The 18,189-nt window shown below is 37.0% G+C and overlaps 1 protein-coding gene across 5 annotated transcripts in view; it reads left to right on the top strand.

The window, feature by feature from the left end:
• LOC129764431 (uncharacterized) overlaps positions 1 to 18,189 on the top strand; it is a 379,755-nt gene that overhangs the window by 333,007 nt on the left and 28,559 nt on the right. For 4 of the 5 annotated variants that reach the window (XM_055763501.1, XM_055763498.1, XM_055763502.1 and 1 more), the window contains exons 7-8: positions 16,057 to 16,257; positions 16,364 to 16,653. In XM_055763501.1, the coding sequence (XP_055619476.1) occupies positions 16,057 to 16,257; positions 16,364 to 16,653 (491 nt within the window). The remainder of the gene's footprint in view (positions 1 to 16,056; positions 16,258 to 16,363; positions 16,654 to 18,189) is intronic. The other variant, XM_055763500.1, reaches the window with a different exon arrangement.

Genomic DNA, 18,189 nt, shown 5'->3' with positions numbered 1-18,189 from the left:
CTTGGAGTGAAATTGATCAATCTATGTTTCTCAGGACTTTCTAGTACAGTGATGCTTCTGAATCCGGACGCTTTTTAATCCGGACACTTTTTCATTACATTCAATATCATGCCTAAACATTTTTTGCATCTCGAATTAATGTGACTGATAGTTACTATTGTGTCAATTTAGTTTAGTGCCAAACATAGTGCCTCGCTGATAACAAAAAAATGTAAAAAATCAAAAATCAATGTGAATTTCACAAACCCATGTCCGGGATAAAAACCACATTCAGAAAATGCTTTTAAATCCGGACGGTCAAAAGTTGACGATTAAATTTCCCATTGAAAGGGTTGCATAAGGATATGTTAGAAGACTTAGTATGGAGTATGGAGTGTGGAGCAAAGATTTTCAACCCGGGAAACCGCAAAACTCTTCGGTATACAGCACGGGGTCGATTATATGACCCGTTTGTATGTACGTGGGTAACTTTGTAACTTTGTCTGTAGCACTGTCCCACATTAATATAAATTTAACACCCTTCCTGTTGACCGATTGATTTGAATTTTGGAACACACCTTTATCTCTGCAGTAATTAAAAACTGCGTATTTCATGATCTTGAAAATCCAAAATGGTGGCCGCTATAAAATGGCCGATTTCATATTTTCTCTAAACCCCAACAATATAGGTATCAAACGAAAGGGCTTGACTAGTAGAACAAAGTTATTTATGAAAAGCTCAAATCCAAAATGGCCGGTTTGATTAGTAGAATACAATTATTGATGAAAAATGTAGATCCAAGAGAGCGGTCGCTACAAAATGGTGGATTACATATTTTCTCAGAACCCCATCAATATGAGTATCGATTGAAAGGGGTTGACTAGTAGAATACAATTATTGATGAAAAATGTAAATTCAAGATAGCGGCCGCTACAAAATGGTGGATTACATATTCCCTCATAACCCCATCAATATGGGTATCAAACGAAAGAGATTGATTAGTAGAACACGGTTGAAATGAAAAACGCAAATCAAAAATGGCCGCCACCACAAATTTTTAAAAAAAAATATTTTTTTTCAAAACTGCATCAATATGTGTATCAAATGAAGTGGTTGACTATTTGAACACAAATTCAAAATGAGCCATGCAGATATTCATTTTCTACAGTTTCGTTACATGTCTCTCGATTTTATTTTAGTCTCATCAATGCCCTAGATTAATGAAGAAAGGGGTGTGGTAACTACTAACTGTTACTTGCCTTATTATTTTCTAGCTTTTAGTACACCATCTGTATTATTAGTTTGTTTAATCACAATGAAACAGTTGAACTTGATAAGTGTTTTTTACTTATTTATTTTTTTACTTTTTAGTACATTATCTGTATCATTAGTACATTTCTCTACAATGAAACCGTTCAACAATTTCTTTAAAATTTTGGATTTTCGTTTTTCATAAATAACCGTGTTCTACTAGTCGATCTCTTTCGTTTAATACCCATATTGATGGGGTTCTGAGAGAATATGTAACCCGCTATTTTGTAGTGGCCGCCATCTTTGATTTGCATTTTTCATCAATAATTGTATTCGTTTGATACCCATATTGATGGGATGCTGAGGGAATATGTAATCCTCCATTTTGTAGCGGTCGCCATCTTGGATTAACATTTTTCATCAATAATTGTATTCTACTTATCAAACCCTTTCATTTGATACCCATATGGCGCCATATTGTAGTGGTAATCTTGTAAAAATAAAATAAATAATTGAATTAATAAAAAAAAATTGTACCAAACGTGTTTCCATTTAGTCCCGCTACTTATGACGAACCCGTTAATAAGTTCTACAGAAATAATAAATAATTTCTCTCAAAGAATTGCAAAGAAAACAAGTGGCCAGATTAAAAAGCAAAACTGTCCGGATTTCAAAGCATTATTAAAAAAGTGTCCGGATTTAAAATCACGACACGATAAAAGAAACTTCAAATTTTGAACAAATATAACATGATTTAGTGGAATTCTGTGATTCATAACTTAGATGAAGGCCTTCTAATACTATAAGAACGCTAATTTTTCATGCTATGATATGTCAACATTTTTTAGGAAGTAAAAGAAGTTGACCCGGCTCATGAGTTGTTGAGTCTGATAGGTAGGAACAGGTGGAGTCGCCCCCCTGATGTCGGTGATTGGCACTAAAGTGGCGGAAATAGGCCGACGAAAAATAAGCGAAGATAAAAAAAAATGTCAACATTTTTTAGTAGTTGAAGTTATGTTCATAAGCGCTTAAGCGTCCGTATTTCGAAGCATTACGATACCAAATGCACAAAAATCTATAGGAAATCAATTATTTCTTCACCTACGGTAATTTAAATAATAATTGAAGGGTTTGAGGATACAAAAATTTGATTGAATCCACCTAAAGGTGTGGTCATGGCTTTCCATAACTCGATTAAAACACTGGTCTGCAGGTCATCCGGAGATCATCCGGGTTTTCCTAATGCGGCCAAAAACCCTTGAAATGGTCACCAATGAGCTAGTTTTGACAAACAAAGACGTTCGATATGTCGCATGATAGGATTCGGTTCTAATCATTCGTGGTGCTTTTTTGTAAAATAGTTTTTTCTCACTTGTTTGAATAGTAATTACAAGTATTTGATTACTTATTTAATTCAACAACTATCGACTAGAAGTGAATTAATATGTTTAGCGTCTATAAATATTGTTTTGATGTGTTGAAAATATGGTTCTTCACAATAGTTAAAAATGAAAACGAAAATGCTATTCAGAAAAATATTAATTTTTTATGCAATTTTATAAGTGACTAGCTGACCCGGCAAACTTCGTCTTGCCCAAAATTTGTTTTTTGTTATCAATACCTTCAAACATTGACGTTTTCTTACTATGAGCAAGTTCATGGGTCCAATCGCAGAACTGTTCATTGATTGATTTTCTATTCGACCCCGTTGAATTTGCTTTTTACTATAAAATTCCTAGTATTTCTAACAAAACTCATCATTTTAATATCAGATTATTTTCAGACACAATTCTCGTTCAAGATTTTTCAACCACTTGTAAATAACATGTTTCTCCGTTACATGGAATAAATGTTTTATACGGAAAATATGATAGAATAAAGACAGCCCTAAATCGGACAATTCCTTCCTCGAGTTCTGCTCTTATCAACACATCCAGCGACAACAGAGAAAAAAAACAACGGGGTTGAGACGTCAAACAATGTTTTTACATTTTTTCTTCTAGAACCATAAAATAATTTTGCCAAATTGTTGTTGCCAGTTGCCAGTTGCCAGTTTCATGAATTTGCTAATATAAGAAACCACGTTCCCTGCCGAAAATAGAAACATTCGTTCCAGCTTTTCCGCAATCTGGTACGGTAGCTCTCGAATTTATTTAATCTCTTCTTATTTTGCAATAAAAGCTGTCTTGAACCGACCAAACTTTTAAGGATCCAATCTTTTGATTTCTGCCTGTCTATCCAGGTAACGCAACAAAATTCTCTTAGGTGTGGCATCTAGTTTAGCAGCAGCAGTGTAAACTCTTCTCATTTCAGTTTATCAAATCACAACGGTGTGAATTAATCGATCACTGAAAAGATACATTTGAATTATATGTCAACAAAATCACAGTGGGCTTGCAGGGTGCCCGGAACATCAATCAGTTTTTTTAGCGATGAGTTAATAAGAACACTTTCATTTGTTATATTTCATCAAAAAAATCTTCGATTGTAGACAAAGCTAATTAAAAATTTATACTTGAATAAAATTCAAATAAATAGTCTAGCACCAATAAGTTTGTTGTAATTTCATCACATTATGTAACCAGTTAGACCAACTATGTATTAATATCATCAAAGCAAAGAGAGAAAGTCAGAGCCAAAAGGCTGGCATCCTCATCCCAACCAACACTAATTGAGAGTGGTATGCAGCAGGGCTCAAATAGTCAAGTTTCTTCTGTTCTTTTCGCATTGTGATTGTGGTCAATTCTGGCATGCTGTCAACTTCCTTTTGCTTGTTCCACAATTGGCCTGATTACGAACGTCACTTCACGGTGAAAACAGAGTGAAATGCATACAAATAACATACAATTTATTTCGTTTTCACCGTGAAGTGACGTTCGTGATCAGACCCAATGTGAGTGCGGCTTGGAGTAATTCCTATGCTTATGATTTTCTATGCGAGCTACAAAAGGATGAAGACATGGCAAAACATTAGTCAGAACAAACGTTTGTTTTTGTAACCTAAATAACGATTTTTCTTTCTGTGGATTCTGCCTCAATTATTGTTTTCACAAATTTTGGCATTTTTTTTTTTCGTAAAATATGACAAGTTGGTCCAATTTTTAGGCGTGATCATAAAGTGCAATGATTCGTTGTGAAAATGAAAATATCCTAAAATCTGAACAATGACTGAACGCAAAACCTTTCGTCGCAACCATGAATATTTTCGGATTAGCAATCAGGACAGATGGTCCTGGTACGCATTATTGGTATGGTATAAATGCTTGAAGTCACCTAAAATCACAACTTTCATTATCATATGAACAATATAAATTACGATTGATTCAAAGTTTTCTGTTTTTCGGCTGATTTGGCGTGGAATTGCCATACAGTAGCTCATTGTCACCATGAGTCTCCATTTATTTGATCCATTGAAATTTAACTGAGGGAGATGTATGGTAGTTTTACGGAAAACCATTCGACATAATATTTTTGTTAGAACATAACTCGAAAACCCAAAACAAACCTTCCCAGAATTTTTAACCTGTTATGTAGAAAAGTCTAAGGTGAAGGTGGAAGCTAGCCACAAATGGCTGCCACAATGGCGCTCATTTCTTTCATCTCCCTCCCTCACCCCTCGCCCGAAAATCAATAATTTTGCGAAACAGTGTGAAGAAAATGATCGTTTTCGCACACTTTCCATCAAGTAATATCAACCAAACTCTTATCGATTACTCACAAGATATTAAATTCTCATCTGCTGTCGCACTGTATAGTGAAAAACGTCGGAAAACTCGAGCTAGTGCTCTGAAAGTTAAATTTTCATTATTCAATTTTCAATGGTTGGTTTTTTCAATGGCAATGGTTTTGTTTTTATTGGTGAAAGCATCGTTATTTTTTCGACACTGCACAATGGTCCAGGAGATGCATTTAAGTGGAAATTAGCATTTAAAGCTCGACAGTTATTCTCTAGACAAAAACTGTCTTAGACAAAGTTGTTACTCATGATAGAGCGCTCATTTTTATGTTGTCAAAAATAGGGTGACCAAAATTGTCGATGAAATAAAATATCTAAGTTATCTGATCTTTATTTTTATAGATAGAGGCAAACATAGTTCGACAATATTGTAGCTCCAATTATTTGAGACATCTTTGTAGAACAAAGTTTTTCTCTATCTCTTGAAATAACCGATATAACGCCTTTTTTCTAAATTACGTTAGGGTCATCATGAAAAAAACTGTTTTTGCTCTAACTTTTATATTTCAAATTTTACATGCAAACTGTTTCGAAAGACTTTTAGAGCTAATCAATACCAACATTTTGCGGAGCATGTCAATATATTAATCCTGCTCAAAGTTATTGATGAGTTTTCATAAAAAAAAACTCATGATTTCAATTTTAATTTACTCAAACACAAAAAATAAGATAGTTTTGAAAATCACACATCATATAGAGTGAAATATGATTTTTCAAATGCCGTCAATAAACTTTGTTTACGTTTGCCCCAGAAAGAATGACAAACAAATGAAAAGAGCATGTTTTTTTGCGAAGAAATATCAATAACTATGAGTAAAGTTGAGATATTGACAAGTTCTACATCGAAAAAACCACTCAATAAAATGTCATAGCGTTTCATGTCATGAAAATCGATAAAATAAAATTGTGTTGATATCAATACAATTATTATTTTTACGTTTAATGGGTCTATAATGTAAGTTTTAGCAACTTTTACATTGGTTAAGCAAATTGTATTGCAGAACTCGAAACACTGCCACGGCTGCCTATGCTTTCAAAAACAGTAAACGGAAAAGTATTACATTCAATCAAAATGCCTCGGCCAACAAAGAGAATGGTTAAGGCTCTCCAACGTGAATATGTGAAAACAATACGATCAACGAAGGAAAATATTAAGGAATTATCAACATCGAGTTACTATGCGGAAGAACTTGTTAATAACAAATGAGCCCCAATTCGCATGTGTTATAAATTTGCTCATGTTACGCTCACGTATAATCGGAATTTTACTTCATATGCAAATGCACCTTCTATATATATTTATATTTGCAATTGTTCATCGGAAAATATCGTTCATACATTTTACTTTAGTATTGAATTGTTATTTTTTTTATTCAAAGACTCGTGTCAATGAAGCGCTACACAGTCTGATAAATGAATTGATCTATTTACGTTTGCTTTGCTCTTCTCTCACAAACACTATTATCCCATTTTTACACGTGGTTTTACCTATACTACTACAATGGCTTCCTTCCAACTTCACCTTAAGCCTAAACATTTTAAAATATTAGGCTGTCAAAAAATTCCTGCGGTATTTTTTTTTTTGAATTTTCATTTATTCATAAAATTAGTTACAATCATCTGTTTTAAGTCAAATATGCGCCGTTTTGTTCGATGACTTGTTCCCAACGAGATGCCAACTTCATAATACCCCTGTTATAGAAGCTCGCTTCCTTATTGGCAAAAAACTCGGATAGCCAATTTTCACAGGCCTCTTTTGTCTTCTGATCTTTTGAACTTCTGACTACCTAGCTCGTTCGCCATGGACAAAAACAGGTGGTAGTCACTTGGTGCAAGGTCCGGACTACACGGCGGATGCAAAAGAACCTCCCATCCGAGCTCCCGAAGCTTCTGGCGCGTCACCAAAGAAGTGTGTGGCCTGGTGTTGTCCTGATGGAAGACAATGCGGCCTCTGTTTACCAAATATGGCATCTTCTTCATGAGTGCTACCTTCAAGCGTTCCAGTTGTTGGCAGTACATGTCCGAATTGAGCGTTTGGCCATAGGGAAGCAGTTCATAATAGATTATTCCTTGACAATCCCACCAAACACACAGCAGAACCTTCCTGGCCGTTAATGAGGGCTTGACCACCGTCTGAGCCGCTTCAGCGGGCTTCGACCACGACCGTTTGCGCTTCACGTTGTCGTAAGTGACCCACTTTTCATCGCCAGTCACCATCCGCTTCAGAAACGGGTCGATTTTGTTGCGATTCAGCAGCGATTCACATGCGTCTATACGGTCAAAGATGTTTTTTTGCGTCAACGTGTGTGGCACCCATACATCGAGCTTCTTTGTGAATCCAAGCTTCTTCAAATGGTTAATAACGGTTTGATGACTTATCCCCAGTTCTTGGCCGATGCTACGGCTGCTACTATGCCGGTCTTTCTCGGCTAATTCAGCGATTTTGTCGCAATTTTCGACGACAGGCCTTCCGGAGCGTGGCGCATCTTCGACGACCTCTACACCAGAACGAAAACGTTGAAACCATCGTTGTACGGTGGAAATGGAAACTGTATCGGGTCCATAAACTGCACAAATTTTATTGGCAGCTTGAGATGCATTTTTGCCTTTGTCATAGTGGTACTGTAAAATATGTCGGATTTTCTCTTTATTTTGCTCCATATTTGCGACACTATAACTCACAAACGACTTAACCAAACAAAACACTGTCAAGGACTATATTATAGCGTGCAAAAATACCTTTCCAACAAGCTATAGTATGACTCGATACAATGAATACAACTAGAACTACGCGCTTACAACGACACCTCGCGGAAATACCGCAAGACTTTTTTGACAGCCTAATATATGAACAACTTTGATTCCTTGAAATCCCTGGAAAATCGTTTTTTTTTTTGGGTTTCGTCTAAAATTTTCTAAGAAAGATTATCCAATTATCTTTCGTGGAAAATGAGTACATTCGACACAATCAACCAAACCCTTAGTCAGGATGGTGTACATTAAGTGAAAAATAAAATAATGCGAATCTGAAAATTTTCGACAAGGAATACAAATTTTAAGCAGAAGGGAAGCAAATTTTCTTCTGTAGCTCAATTATTTTTATGAAATTTTTAATTATAGGAGATGTAGTTTTGCAAATATTACGTCAAGATCAAAACTTTCAAAGTCTAGAAGAATTAGCCTGATAATTGGCAGTGATTCTACAAGGTATTAAAAAATCCATAAAGACATACGGATGATTTAAAAGCTATTAGGAAGACAGGAAAATGAGTTTGCTCGTCACTTTGGGAGTTTTTATGAATTTGAACTCATTGAAAATAGGCTTGCTATGGTTATAGGTAATATGATATACTTAGCTAAAAAAACCACGTGCAATTCAGAGCAACATAGATAACAGCGATTATTTTCAAGGTGAAAAATAGCCGTAAGTTAGACGAGCCATGCAATTAGATAGTTGAAAAAAAAACTTTCTCCTCACATTCCCACGATGTGCTAATGCACCTCCAGCTGCAAACTAAATTTCTTGTTGCAGCTGAAACAACACAAAAACGCTTATTTCATCATCGGCTTATTTCCACTAGGGCCTCGTTCTGCACTCAACGGTGTTATATATTTTTCCCTGTTATATATTTCCATGAATTACCTTTCGTCGGGTGAAAGAAAACACAAAAACGATGCATGTAGCAAAAGGTGTAACCGTTCAGTGGAGCAGAACTAATGCTGCAAAACAGATTCTGTTTGTTTACACTTACCGTTCGCCGGCTTGTAAATTATGGGTTAGTGATGTTTCATGGAGCACTTACAGTATAATCTTTATTGAGGTCTTGAACCACAGGAGGACAGATAAAAAAATGCTGACTTCCAGCATTGCCTTGCATGCAATTGATTTTCATGTAATTTACATAACCGGCGAATGTGATAATTTTATTAACAATTGACATTTGGATTGATAAAAGAATCTTTTGAATTAGTGTATCAAGACAGAGAATCCGTACATTGAAGTAAAACTATAGTAAAGGCTTCCCACATATCAGGATTTACTCTTCAGCTTCTTCGAACTAATCAGGCTAAACCAATATCACATCAAGACCCATCTTTGATCCCTGAAATTTACGTCGCATTGCCGTTTATCTAGAACTGAAAACAACGACGGAACACCAAGGTTTGACAGAAACTTTCACCTGGTCCATCAAAGAAACAACGGTCTCTCTCAATTGTCTAGTGTCAATTGTCTAGTTGATCACGATAATTAATAAAACAGTGCATCAGTTCAGTGGACGAAAATCGATTTTCAATTTAGCTGATTCATCGCCATCGCTATTATTACGTCTATGTTTGTCGTCTTTTTTTCAATAACTTCGTGTGAACATCGAACCATTAAATATTATCAGAAAAATCCCAAAGCGCTTGGTGGCGTGCAGTACTCAGTTTTATAAACATTGCACTGCAATGAATTAAACTTACGTGCACATGTATCAGTTATAACGATATAATCATATATAGATTTTATAGAAAACGCGTTTGTTAATATAGAGCAGGGCTGGCCAAACGGTAGTCCTCGGTCTACCGGTCGCCCGCGTAGGTATTCCTAGGCGCCCGCCAGCTAGTCTAGGATAGTGTCACCTCCAAACGCTATGGAATAAATCGTAGTGGTAACATCCATACCTCTCACGCAGAGATCCCGAGTTCAATTCTCACTCCCGACATTCTTCAAAAAATGGAAGTAAAAGTGACGAACCAGCCGAATTGTGTGTTGAAAGTCACTATAACTTCACAAAAACTTCGGATATTTTTATAGAACGCTTGAGGTATTCTATCCAATAAATAACTCTCTATTGAAAATTATGACGATCCGTGGTTTGCGTGGTTTTGTAGAAACAGTTGAAGAAGGTTGATTCATTATTGCTCTCGCAAAAACAATTCAAAAACTGGCCATATGACGCAATTTTTTCCCGTGGGTCATTGTACTGTACTGTATTGTACTGAGTATTCATCGCGAACAACATTCTCATTCCTTAACCACTTCAATTTAAATTTGACGACGAACAAAAATGTATGTGAGTGTGGATCAAACATACAGAAGATTTCTTTTTTTTTCTTTTTTTGAATATTGACAATGCTGCTGCAGTTGCCGAAGTTGCTTCAGTTGCCGCTTTTCTACCACTCCTATTGCTGATCTTAGATTTGATTGCTCCGCTTCTTTTCTGGTTATTCTTTTGGTTCTTTTGGTTTGGTTTTGGTACTTTTGGTTGATGATGTTAACTATTTCACGGCTAGAAAATTACTAATTTTTACACTGCAGGGCAGATTTTTATGCACAATGGCTGGCAGGAGAATCAAACAGGGGCGAGGCTTTCGATGCAGTGTTCCGCTTCTCTTTTTGCCATGCAACATGGCGCTCTGCTCATTCTCTTCCAATCTTCTATTGTATCGAGCAAAACCGAAGTATGTGATACCAGCATTAGCAAAGACTGTTATCTGCACGCTAGCTAGTACAAGACTGTGATTTGACTATGTCGAAAACGGACGGAACATAAATTGCAATATTTTCTCTCTCAAATCTCAAAAGCTTGGATTTTTTTTAATGTGAATGCGGATTCTTATAGTCTGAAGTGTTTTCTATCATATTCTATATTGGATGAGCAAAAAACTAAAAAACTTGTCCACCAAAAAACTTTGCGCAAAAAGTGTGGAATACGCCATCATGCCTCCACGTGGAGGCAAGACTGCGAATACCTGGAGGCAAGTTGGCGAATATGGTTTGGTCACCTAGAAATCAACTAAATGTAACAACAATTATTTATTTATAAGACAGGAGGACATAATGAGTACATATATGTTCAATGTACACATAAATCACAAACATATGGTTTGTCAGGATACATTCAATAACTGCATTCAGAATGAGCTGAATTGAAAATCTAACCTCCATGTCTGGATATTTTCGTGGATAGCGTCTCAAAGTTGATTCTGGCACACCGAACTGTTTTGAAGCACCCAGAACAGACGAACCATCTTCTATAGCATTCATAGCATTCTCCAAACTAGTGTTCGACCAACATTGGTCTTTTTTTCGCTAATAAGTTCTAACCATCTGCAAGATAAAACTAAAAATTAACATAATGTTGCAGTTCGCCAACTTGTCCCCGAGCGCCTTTTTCTATAAACAAAATTTGCTGAAAAAAATTCATAATTGAAACTCGCCGGAAACAAACAAATTAAGTACAATAGAGTACCTTTAACATGTATAAAATTATTTTGAAATTTTAACCTTCCTCATAAAGTGGATAATAAAATTATAAAAAACGGAAAAAAATTACAATATCTTCATTTTTCACATTTTTATTTTTCACTTTTGTTTGTGATTACTTTTTCGGCAGAGTTACCGAGTACAAAGTTTGGCCTTGTTATGATGCATCTTCAGTGAAAAGTAGGTGGCGTCATCTTGACTCCCTCGCCAACTTGCCTCCCCCTCCCCTACATTAGTGTGCCAATGGATATATGGGAAAAAAGTGACCCTCGATAATTCGATCTTGATTGAAAATGTTGATTCCCACGAAAAACTACCCTATGCCAAATATCAGCTCCATCGGATTTCATTTACTAGTGTCACACAGCGGTCAAAGTATGAGTTTTTTGAAAGCCGAAAAATCACCCAACAGCAGCAAAGAAATCGGGGTTTTCGAAAAAAAAATTGATGCCAAATGTCTTCAAATTGCATGAAACGTCGAGATCTACTGTCTTCTCGAAAAATGTTGATTTGCACGATAAAATACCCTTTGCAAAAAACTAGCACTTTCGGAATTCATTCACTATTGTCGCAGATGTCAAAATTTGAGGAAATCGGGGTGCAAAAAAAAATTTGTTGATGCCAAACGTTGTTGATGTGAAACGTCGAGATTTGGGTGATTTTTCGGTTTCCAAAAAAATAAAATTTTGACCGTTGTGCGAAACTTGTAATTGAAGTCCGATTGAGCTAATATTTTGCATAGGGTAGTTTTTCGTGGGAATCAACATTTTTAATCAAGTTCGCTTTGAAAATTCGAGATGGCCATTTTCATCGGCACTCTAATGTACATAATACGGAATTAGGATGGTCTGGAAAATCGCTTGTTTCACCAATATGCCCATTCTTTGAAAAAATCATCCACCGTGAGCCACCCATACGCCTCCATAATTTATTTAAACCAATGGAGACGCATGGGTGGTTTGAAGAGAAACACAGAACTTGATAGTAGAGTAGTGCGGGGCAAAGGTGCGCACCTAACTGTTGTCGTCCAATAACTCTTGAAATAAAAGCAAATAAAATTCAGTTTGCTTACCAAATTGTAACTATATATATATATATATTACCTTCGATACGTAGTACAAGAATTGCATGAGTTTTGTTTGTAGTTAGACAAAAACCTATTTTAGTACAAAATGGCAAATGCGTACTTTTGCCCTATAGTGGGGGCAAAAGTGCGCACTTATTGAATTGTACTTCTGAGGTAACTTGTAGCAAAAATAAATGCTTTATAATTACCAGCGGAAGAAGCATCATTACCAGAGTGTGTAGGCATCATCCAGTGGAGAAGAGGGGGGTGCTGTATGATGTTTGAAGGGTGGAGATGGGTGCTATGGTCGAACATACCACGTGGAAATTTTTAAGAGAGAGGAGACTGACAATATAAGATATCTGAAAATGTCCAACATTTGAAACAGAATTATCTATAATTCTATACTCGCGGTATATAATTTCTTTTTTGACATATAAACCTCATGTAGACTAAGATGCATCAATCCTGATACTGACTGCTTAAATCCGTTGCTCCGTTCTTGTGAGGAACGGACACCAAATCATTTTTTCAAATATACAGGGTTTTCCAACTTTAAATTCCGAAAGTAAATTGAATGAAACACACTTAGAATTCGAATTTCGATGAAACTTTTATTTCAAATTAAAGTTTGGTTTATGCCATTATGTGTGAAATACAACATCATTCAAATGTCCACCTAGGGCTTCCTCGCACACCTTGATTCGGAACAGGTAATTTTCGATGACTTTTCGGCCCATATGGGGCGGTATCTCGGTCATAACTTCACGAATGTTGTCTTTCAAATGTTCAAGAGTTTGCGGAGAGTTGGCATAGACACGGTCTTTCGCATAACCCCACAAAAAAAAAGTCTAGCGGGTTCAAATCGCATGATCTGGACGGCCAATTGGCATCACCAAAACGCGAAATTATGTGTCCCTCAAATTTCGTTCGCAATATGGCCATGTTCGGTCGTGTTGTGTGGCACGTGCCGCCGTCCTGCTGAAACCACATGTCATCCGTATCCATATTTTCAATTTGTGGCAAAAAAAATCCGTTAACATGCGGCCATAGCGCTCACCATTCACAGTTACTGTCTCGCCGTCCTCATTTTCAAAGAAATACGGCCCGATGACTCCACCAGACCATAATGCGCACCAAACAGTGACTTTTGGCGGATGCAATGGCCTCTCAACAATCACGTGTGAATTTTCTGAGCCCCATATACGGAAATTTTGGGTGTTCACATAGCCACCGAGCTCGAAATGTGCCTCATCGCTGAAGAAAATTTGATACGAAAATTCAGCATATTGCTGCTGTTGTTCGTTCACCCAATCGACGTATGCCCGACGCATTCCATGGTCACCAGGCTCTAATTTTTGTACCACTTGGACTTTATATGGATGTAGGTGCAAGTCCAAATGCAAAATTCGCCACAATGATGTGTTTGACAAGCCCAATTGCTGAGCACGCCGTGGAATTGAAACATTCGGGTCATCCTCCACACTCCACACAGCAACAACAGCAATATTTTCGGCCGAACGCACATTACGACGATGCACAGGTTTCACAATATCCGCTACGGATCCAGTTTGTTCGAATTTACGCACTATATTGGCGATTGTGTGCTCTGTAGGCCGTCCATGACGACCAAAATCCGTCCGTAATGCTCGAAAAACATTTGCCGGATTTTCATCATTTTTATAGTATAATTTAACAAAAATAACACGTTGTGCGATGCTAAAACGATCCATATTGTAAAATGGCAGACATTCAACTAACGATATGACGCTTTGGTTGACAGCTATGTCAAACGGTTGTCAGCGCAGGGCTGTATACTTTCGGAAGCCCGAAATGAAAAACCCTGTATATCAAGTTTATAAATACATAGTTACCTGCACTTGAGTTTTTTGAAACTCATTGTTGAAAAAAACAATATTTATTTGTGAAAACATAAACGAAACATAACCGTTATTGAATAAAATGCATGGTGAAAATAAAAACATTTTAGATTTGAAATTAATTTTGAATTATTTTTAAGCAATTGTTTATTTTTCTTCCTCATCTTGGATTTCGGTTCTGAGGATTCTGACGCTTTGCCTTGGAGCGCTGTTGCTTCGTTGCGCTGTTGTGGGGTTCGAAGAGACAGACAATGAAGCATGAAGCTAAAATCCCAATCTCTTCCTGCCAGTTTTACAACTTGGTTGATTTCGTGCTGGAGGTTGTTGTCTTCCGCAAAATCAAACGCCAGATGACGTAAATCTTTGATAGTCACACCATAGAAAACTTTGTGCAGTACTCTGCAGTGGTCCGCCAGATCCTCATACTGCTCTCTCGTAAATATTTGTCTGAATCGCCCTAGGTGCTCGTTGGCACATTCCAGCACAAGTATAAATGTCAATAAAAGAAGATTCAAATCATAAATCACTCTCTGATATGAGCCTCATCCTCAAAGCTGATTCAGAAATACCGAGGTCTGCCGCAATCCGACGCTTCGACACTCCCTCCCGAAGCCTCTTTCGGGCCGTTTGAGCATTTCTGGAGTGCATTTCTTCAAACCAGTTTTCTTCTTGTGGGTCAAAAAAACATTTGTACCAAACGTGTTCCCATTTAGTCCCGCTACTTATGACGCACCCATTAACAAGTTCTACAATAATTAATAAATAATTTCTTTCAAAGAATTGCAAAAATTAGAAAAAATTAAAAATTTGCTTGAAAACATTTTATAATTTTTTTCAGAGCAAAACTCTGGTGCGAACTTTTGCCCCACAGCAAATGCGCACCGTTGCCCCACAAGCAATTTTTGAAATATACGAATTTTTTAAAAAAGCCTTAAACTTTTTCTCAAAAACGAATACGCACCATCACCTACTATAGAATGAATGTTTCCTTGACAGTGTAGTTTCGAACTTCCCAGTTATTTTAGGTAAGTTAATCGTTATTCTCCAAAACTGAAAAAATTAGATCGAAACTTCGCAAAACTCTTTTTACCTCTTACCATAATTTTTTGCCACTTTCATGAAATGTATCTTGTTTAAATGTTCGAGCTGCTGGTGTAATAATGTATCAAACGAATACACTGTTGTCGAAATTTTATGCTCGTTTGCTTCAAAAAGGCCAATGCGCACTTTTGTCCCGTGCGCACCTTTGCCCCGCACTCTATATATCTAGTGTAAAAATATCTCAAGAACGAAGAAAATAGAATTACTTAAATATTGACATTTCATGTAAAAAAGACTGAACTTTTAGAACAAAATAAAGAAGTTAGGGTCTCTTCCCGTCCGATACTCAAAAATCCACAAAAAAAAATTACATTTGTTTGTTCGAACCTCATCATTATTTCGCAATCTCCTAGCATATGCACAATATTATCCTTCTATCCTCGTATTTTTGGATTCCTAAACCAGCATGCATTCAAATTTTCCCCACCACGTTGCAGAACTGGCACATACGACACTAACACACCAATATTTTATCAAACACAAGAATAGTACCTTCAGTGATGATAGAAAGGAGTGGAAACCTTTCCGTTTTCAATGAAAACACTAACTAAAATAATTATTATCCGTCATTAAAGTATATCTAGTTCTATTCTCACAAACATGCATCCTATATATTTCAACCTTGATAATTTTACGCTTCTAGATTAATGGAAACGCCCATTCCGGACAATTGAAATGTTCTTATGAAACTGTTTTCGTTTTATTTTCTCTTTTTCTACCACCCAAAACATTGGACTCACCACTCACCTACATGCGATGTTGGTATCCACTATCAATTCAACAATAACTCAGCAGCCCTACCATCCATGGCCAGAGGAACCATCCTCGGTGATATCAGAGCGATGCACAAGAGCCCGCATCAACTCGGCGATATTCGTTTCGTCCGAGGGCCGAGGATTCGATTCGATTGAATTCATCCGACGGTACGGCTCGCAATCGGTTCTGTGTCGAAAGGCACGCAGTGCCGAGAATGTGTCCGCATCGGAACGTCAGGTGAGTTAAAAAACAAGTCTCCAAAAATTGGTTTTGTGAAAAATGAATTTCAAAATTGTTATTGATACTTGATACCATTGATGACACCACAATTTCTATCCCACAGCGCCGCTATTCCGAGTATCCCGAATGGGAATCGGAGGAAAGCAAACAAAACTGTAGAGTGAACGGGAACAATAATAACAACAACGGTACCAGCAACAACCCACACCAGGACTCGATCGAACTAGTGGAATGTCACAGGGAGCCTAACTCCACACCGAACGTTAGCACTAGTAATCCGAAATGCGGTGGCAGCAGTAGTGGACACGTCAGCAGCAATCCAACGCCAAAGCTATCAAACTTGCCGACTCTGTCGGTGTCCGGGCCATCACCGCCCCACGAGGAGGAATTTTTGTAATGTACCATTTTCTACCATACAATAACACTTATTTGTACAGGAAGCTTAACAAAGCAACATACACCATCAGACTATTACAAATCGATAGCATACCATCCCGCTATTCACACTCCATCATTTTCACCGCACATTACACAGATGTATATATTTGTCTAGATTTGTTGGTATTCACCAAGCAGTAGTATAGGGAACCAGTCTAGAAATAGCATTAACATCTTATCATTGTTTACATTCAAAGACATGCCGCGTAAACCACTTGTGCTAAAAGCCTGACCCCCAGACGGAAATTGTCCCATTTATTGTATAACAAGATCGAACCGCTTACCCACTCCCGAGTAAACAATCCGGTAGAACAATGTTTACGCAATATTCCCCTCCTGTGTTACCAAAAGATATTGAGGTCCACCAGCCAAAAAGTAGAAGCAGACTTTGATCAAACTGTAGTCATTAGTATGTGATATATGTAGATCGAATTTCCTGTAATTGTGTAAATAGATAGATATTCCTCTGTAGAAGCTGTAAATGCTGTAAATGCACATCATCGATCTCATGATTCTGACATTTGATATATCTATATACACAGAGAGGGAACACTCCACGCAATTAAACATAATGAAAGGTGTAGAATTAATCATATAAAAACAAAAAGATGAGGTGCCTATACTTCATTACACAGAGGATGGAAAAAGAGAGGAGAAATAACAAAAAATGGGAAATTCCTTAAATGAAAATTGTTCGATTCGAAACAATTGATACATCTTTTATCTGCCGAGGTCTGATCAGAAATTCAACCGGATAACACACAGAGATGAACCAGCCTTCGGCTGAAAATCTCTTTAAAAAAGAAAGAAAAAGGAAAGACCGGATGACATACAACCCACAAGTATGAACTGCGTACTGCAAAAATGTATGTTGATATATGATGTGACACGAATCGATCTACACGTGTTGGATTGTACTGCGATCGATTTCATTCAAACCTCTCTTCTCAAAGAGGCAGAGTAAGTGGATTGCTTTTATGGCTTTCTTAGTAGTTTACATTTCCAAATGGATGCTCCATCATCAGTTAGGTCTATAAAACAACAAAAGGAGCATGAAACGAAAAAAGTGCGTTTTTAAGAACAATTTTCTGTTTCGGGATGTGTTATTTCGGTTTTTATGTGTATTTCTCATTCGTGTTGAGGTGGTGATAAAAGTTCAGTTCAAGTTAAAATGGTAATACAGTTTGAAGTACTCATTGTATTCTGCATGCTGTTATTCACTGCTCAGGTTAAATGACGAAACGAATGTGTACCAATGGAGCTTCTTTCCATTAATAATCACTACTGTGTCGGACGTCTGGTACTTGGTAATTGGAATTTAGCTGAAATTTCGAAATCTAAGCTAAATAGCCATTACCGAAGTAAGTCCATTTCCTCTTACCAGTCCGTCACACTTCCAATTCTGTCGAATATTATTCATATTAGCTTAAAATGTCAACTTCGAATGAATTCGAATCAAGAGCTTAGCAATGTTTCACTGGATTTCTCGGA

This window comes from Toxorhynchites rutilus, chromosome 2 (genome assembly GCF_029784135.1).
Source record: "Toxorhynchites rutilus septentrionalis strain SRP chromosome 2, ASM2978413v1, whole genome shotgun sequence".
In the NCBI taxonomy this organism is placed as follows: Eukaryota; Metazoa; Arthropoda; class Insecta; order Diptera; family Culicidae; genus Toxorhynchites; species Toxorhynchites rutilus.
Note: the sequence above shows the minus strand (reverse complement) of the source record. Positions and strands in the feature narration are given on the sequence as shown.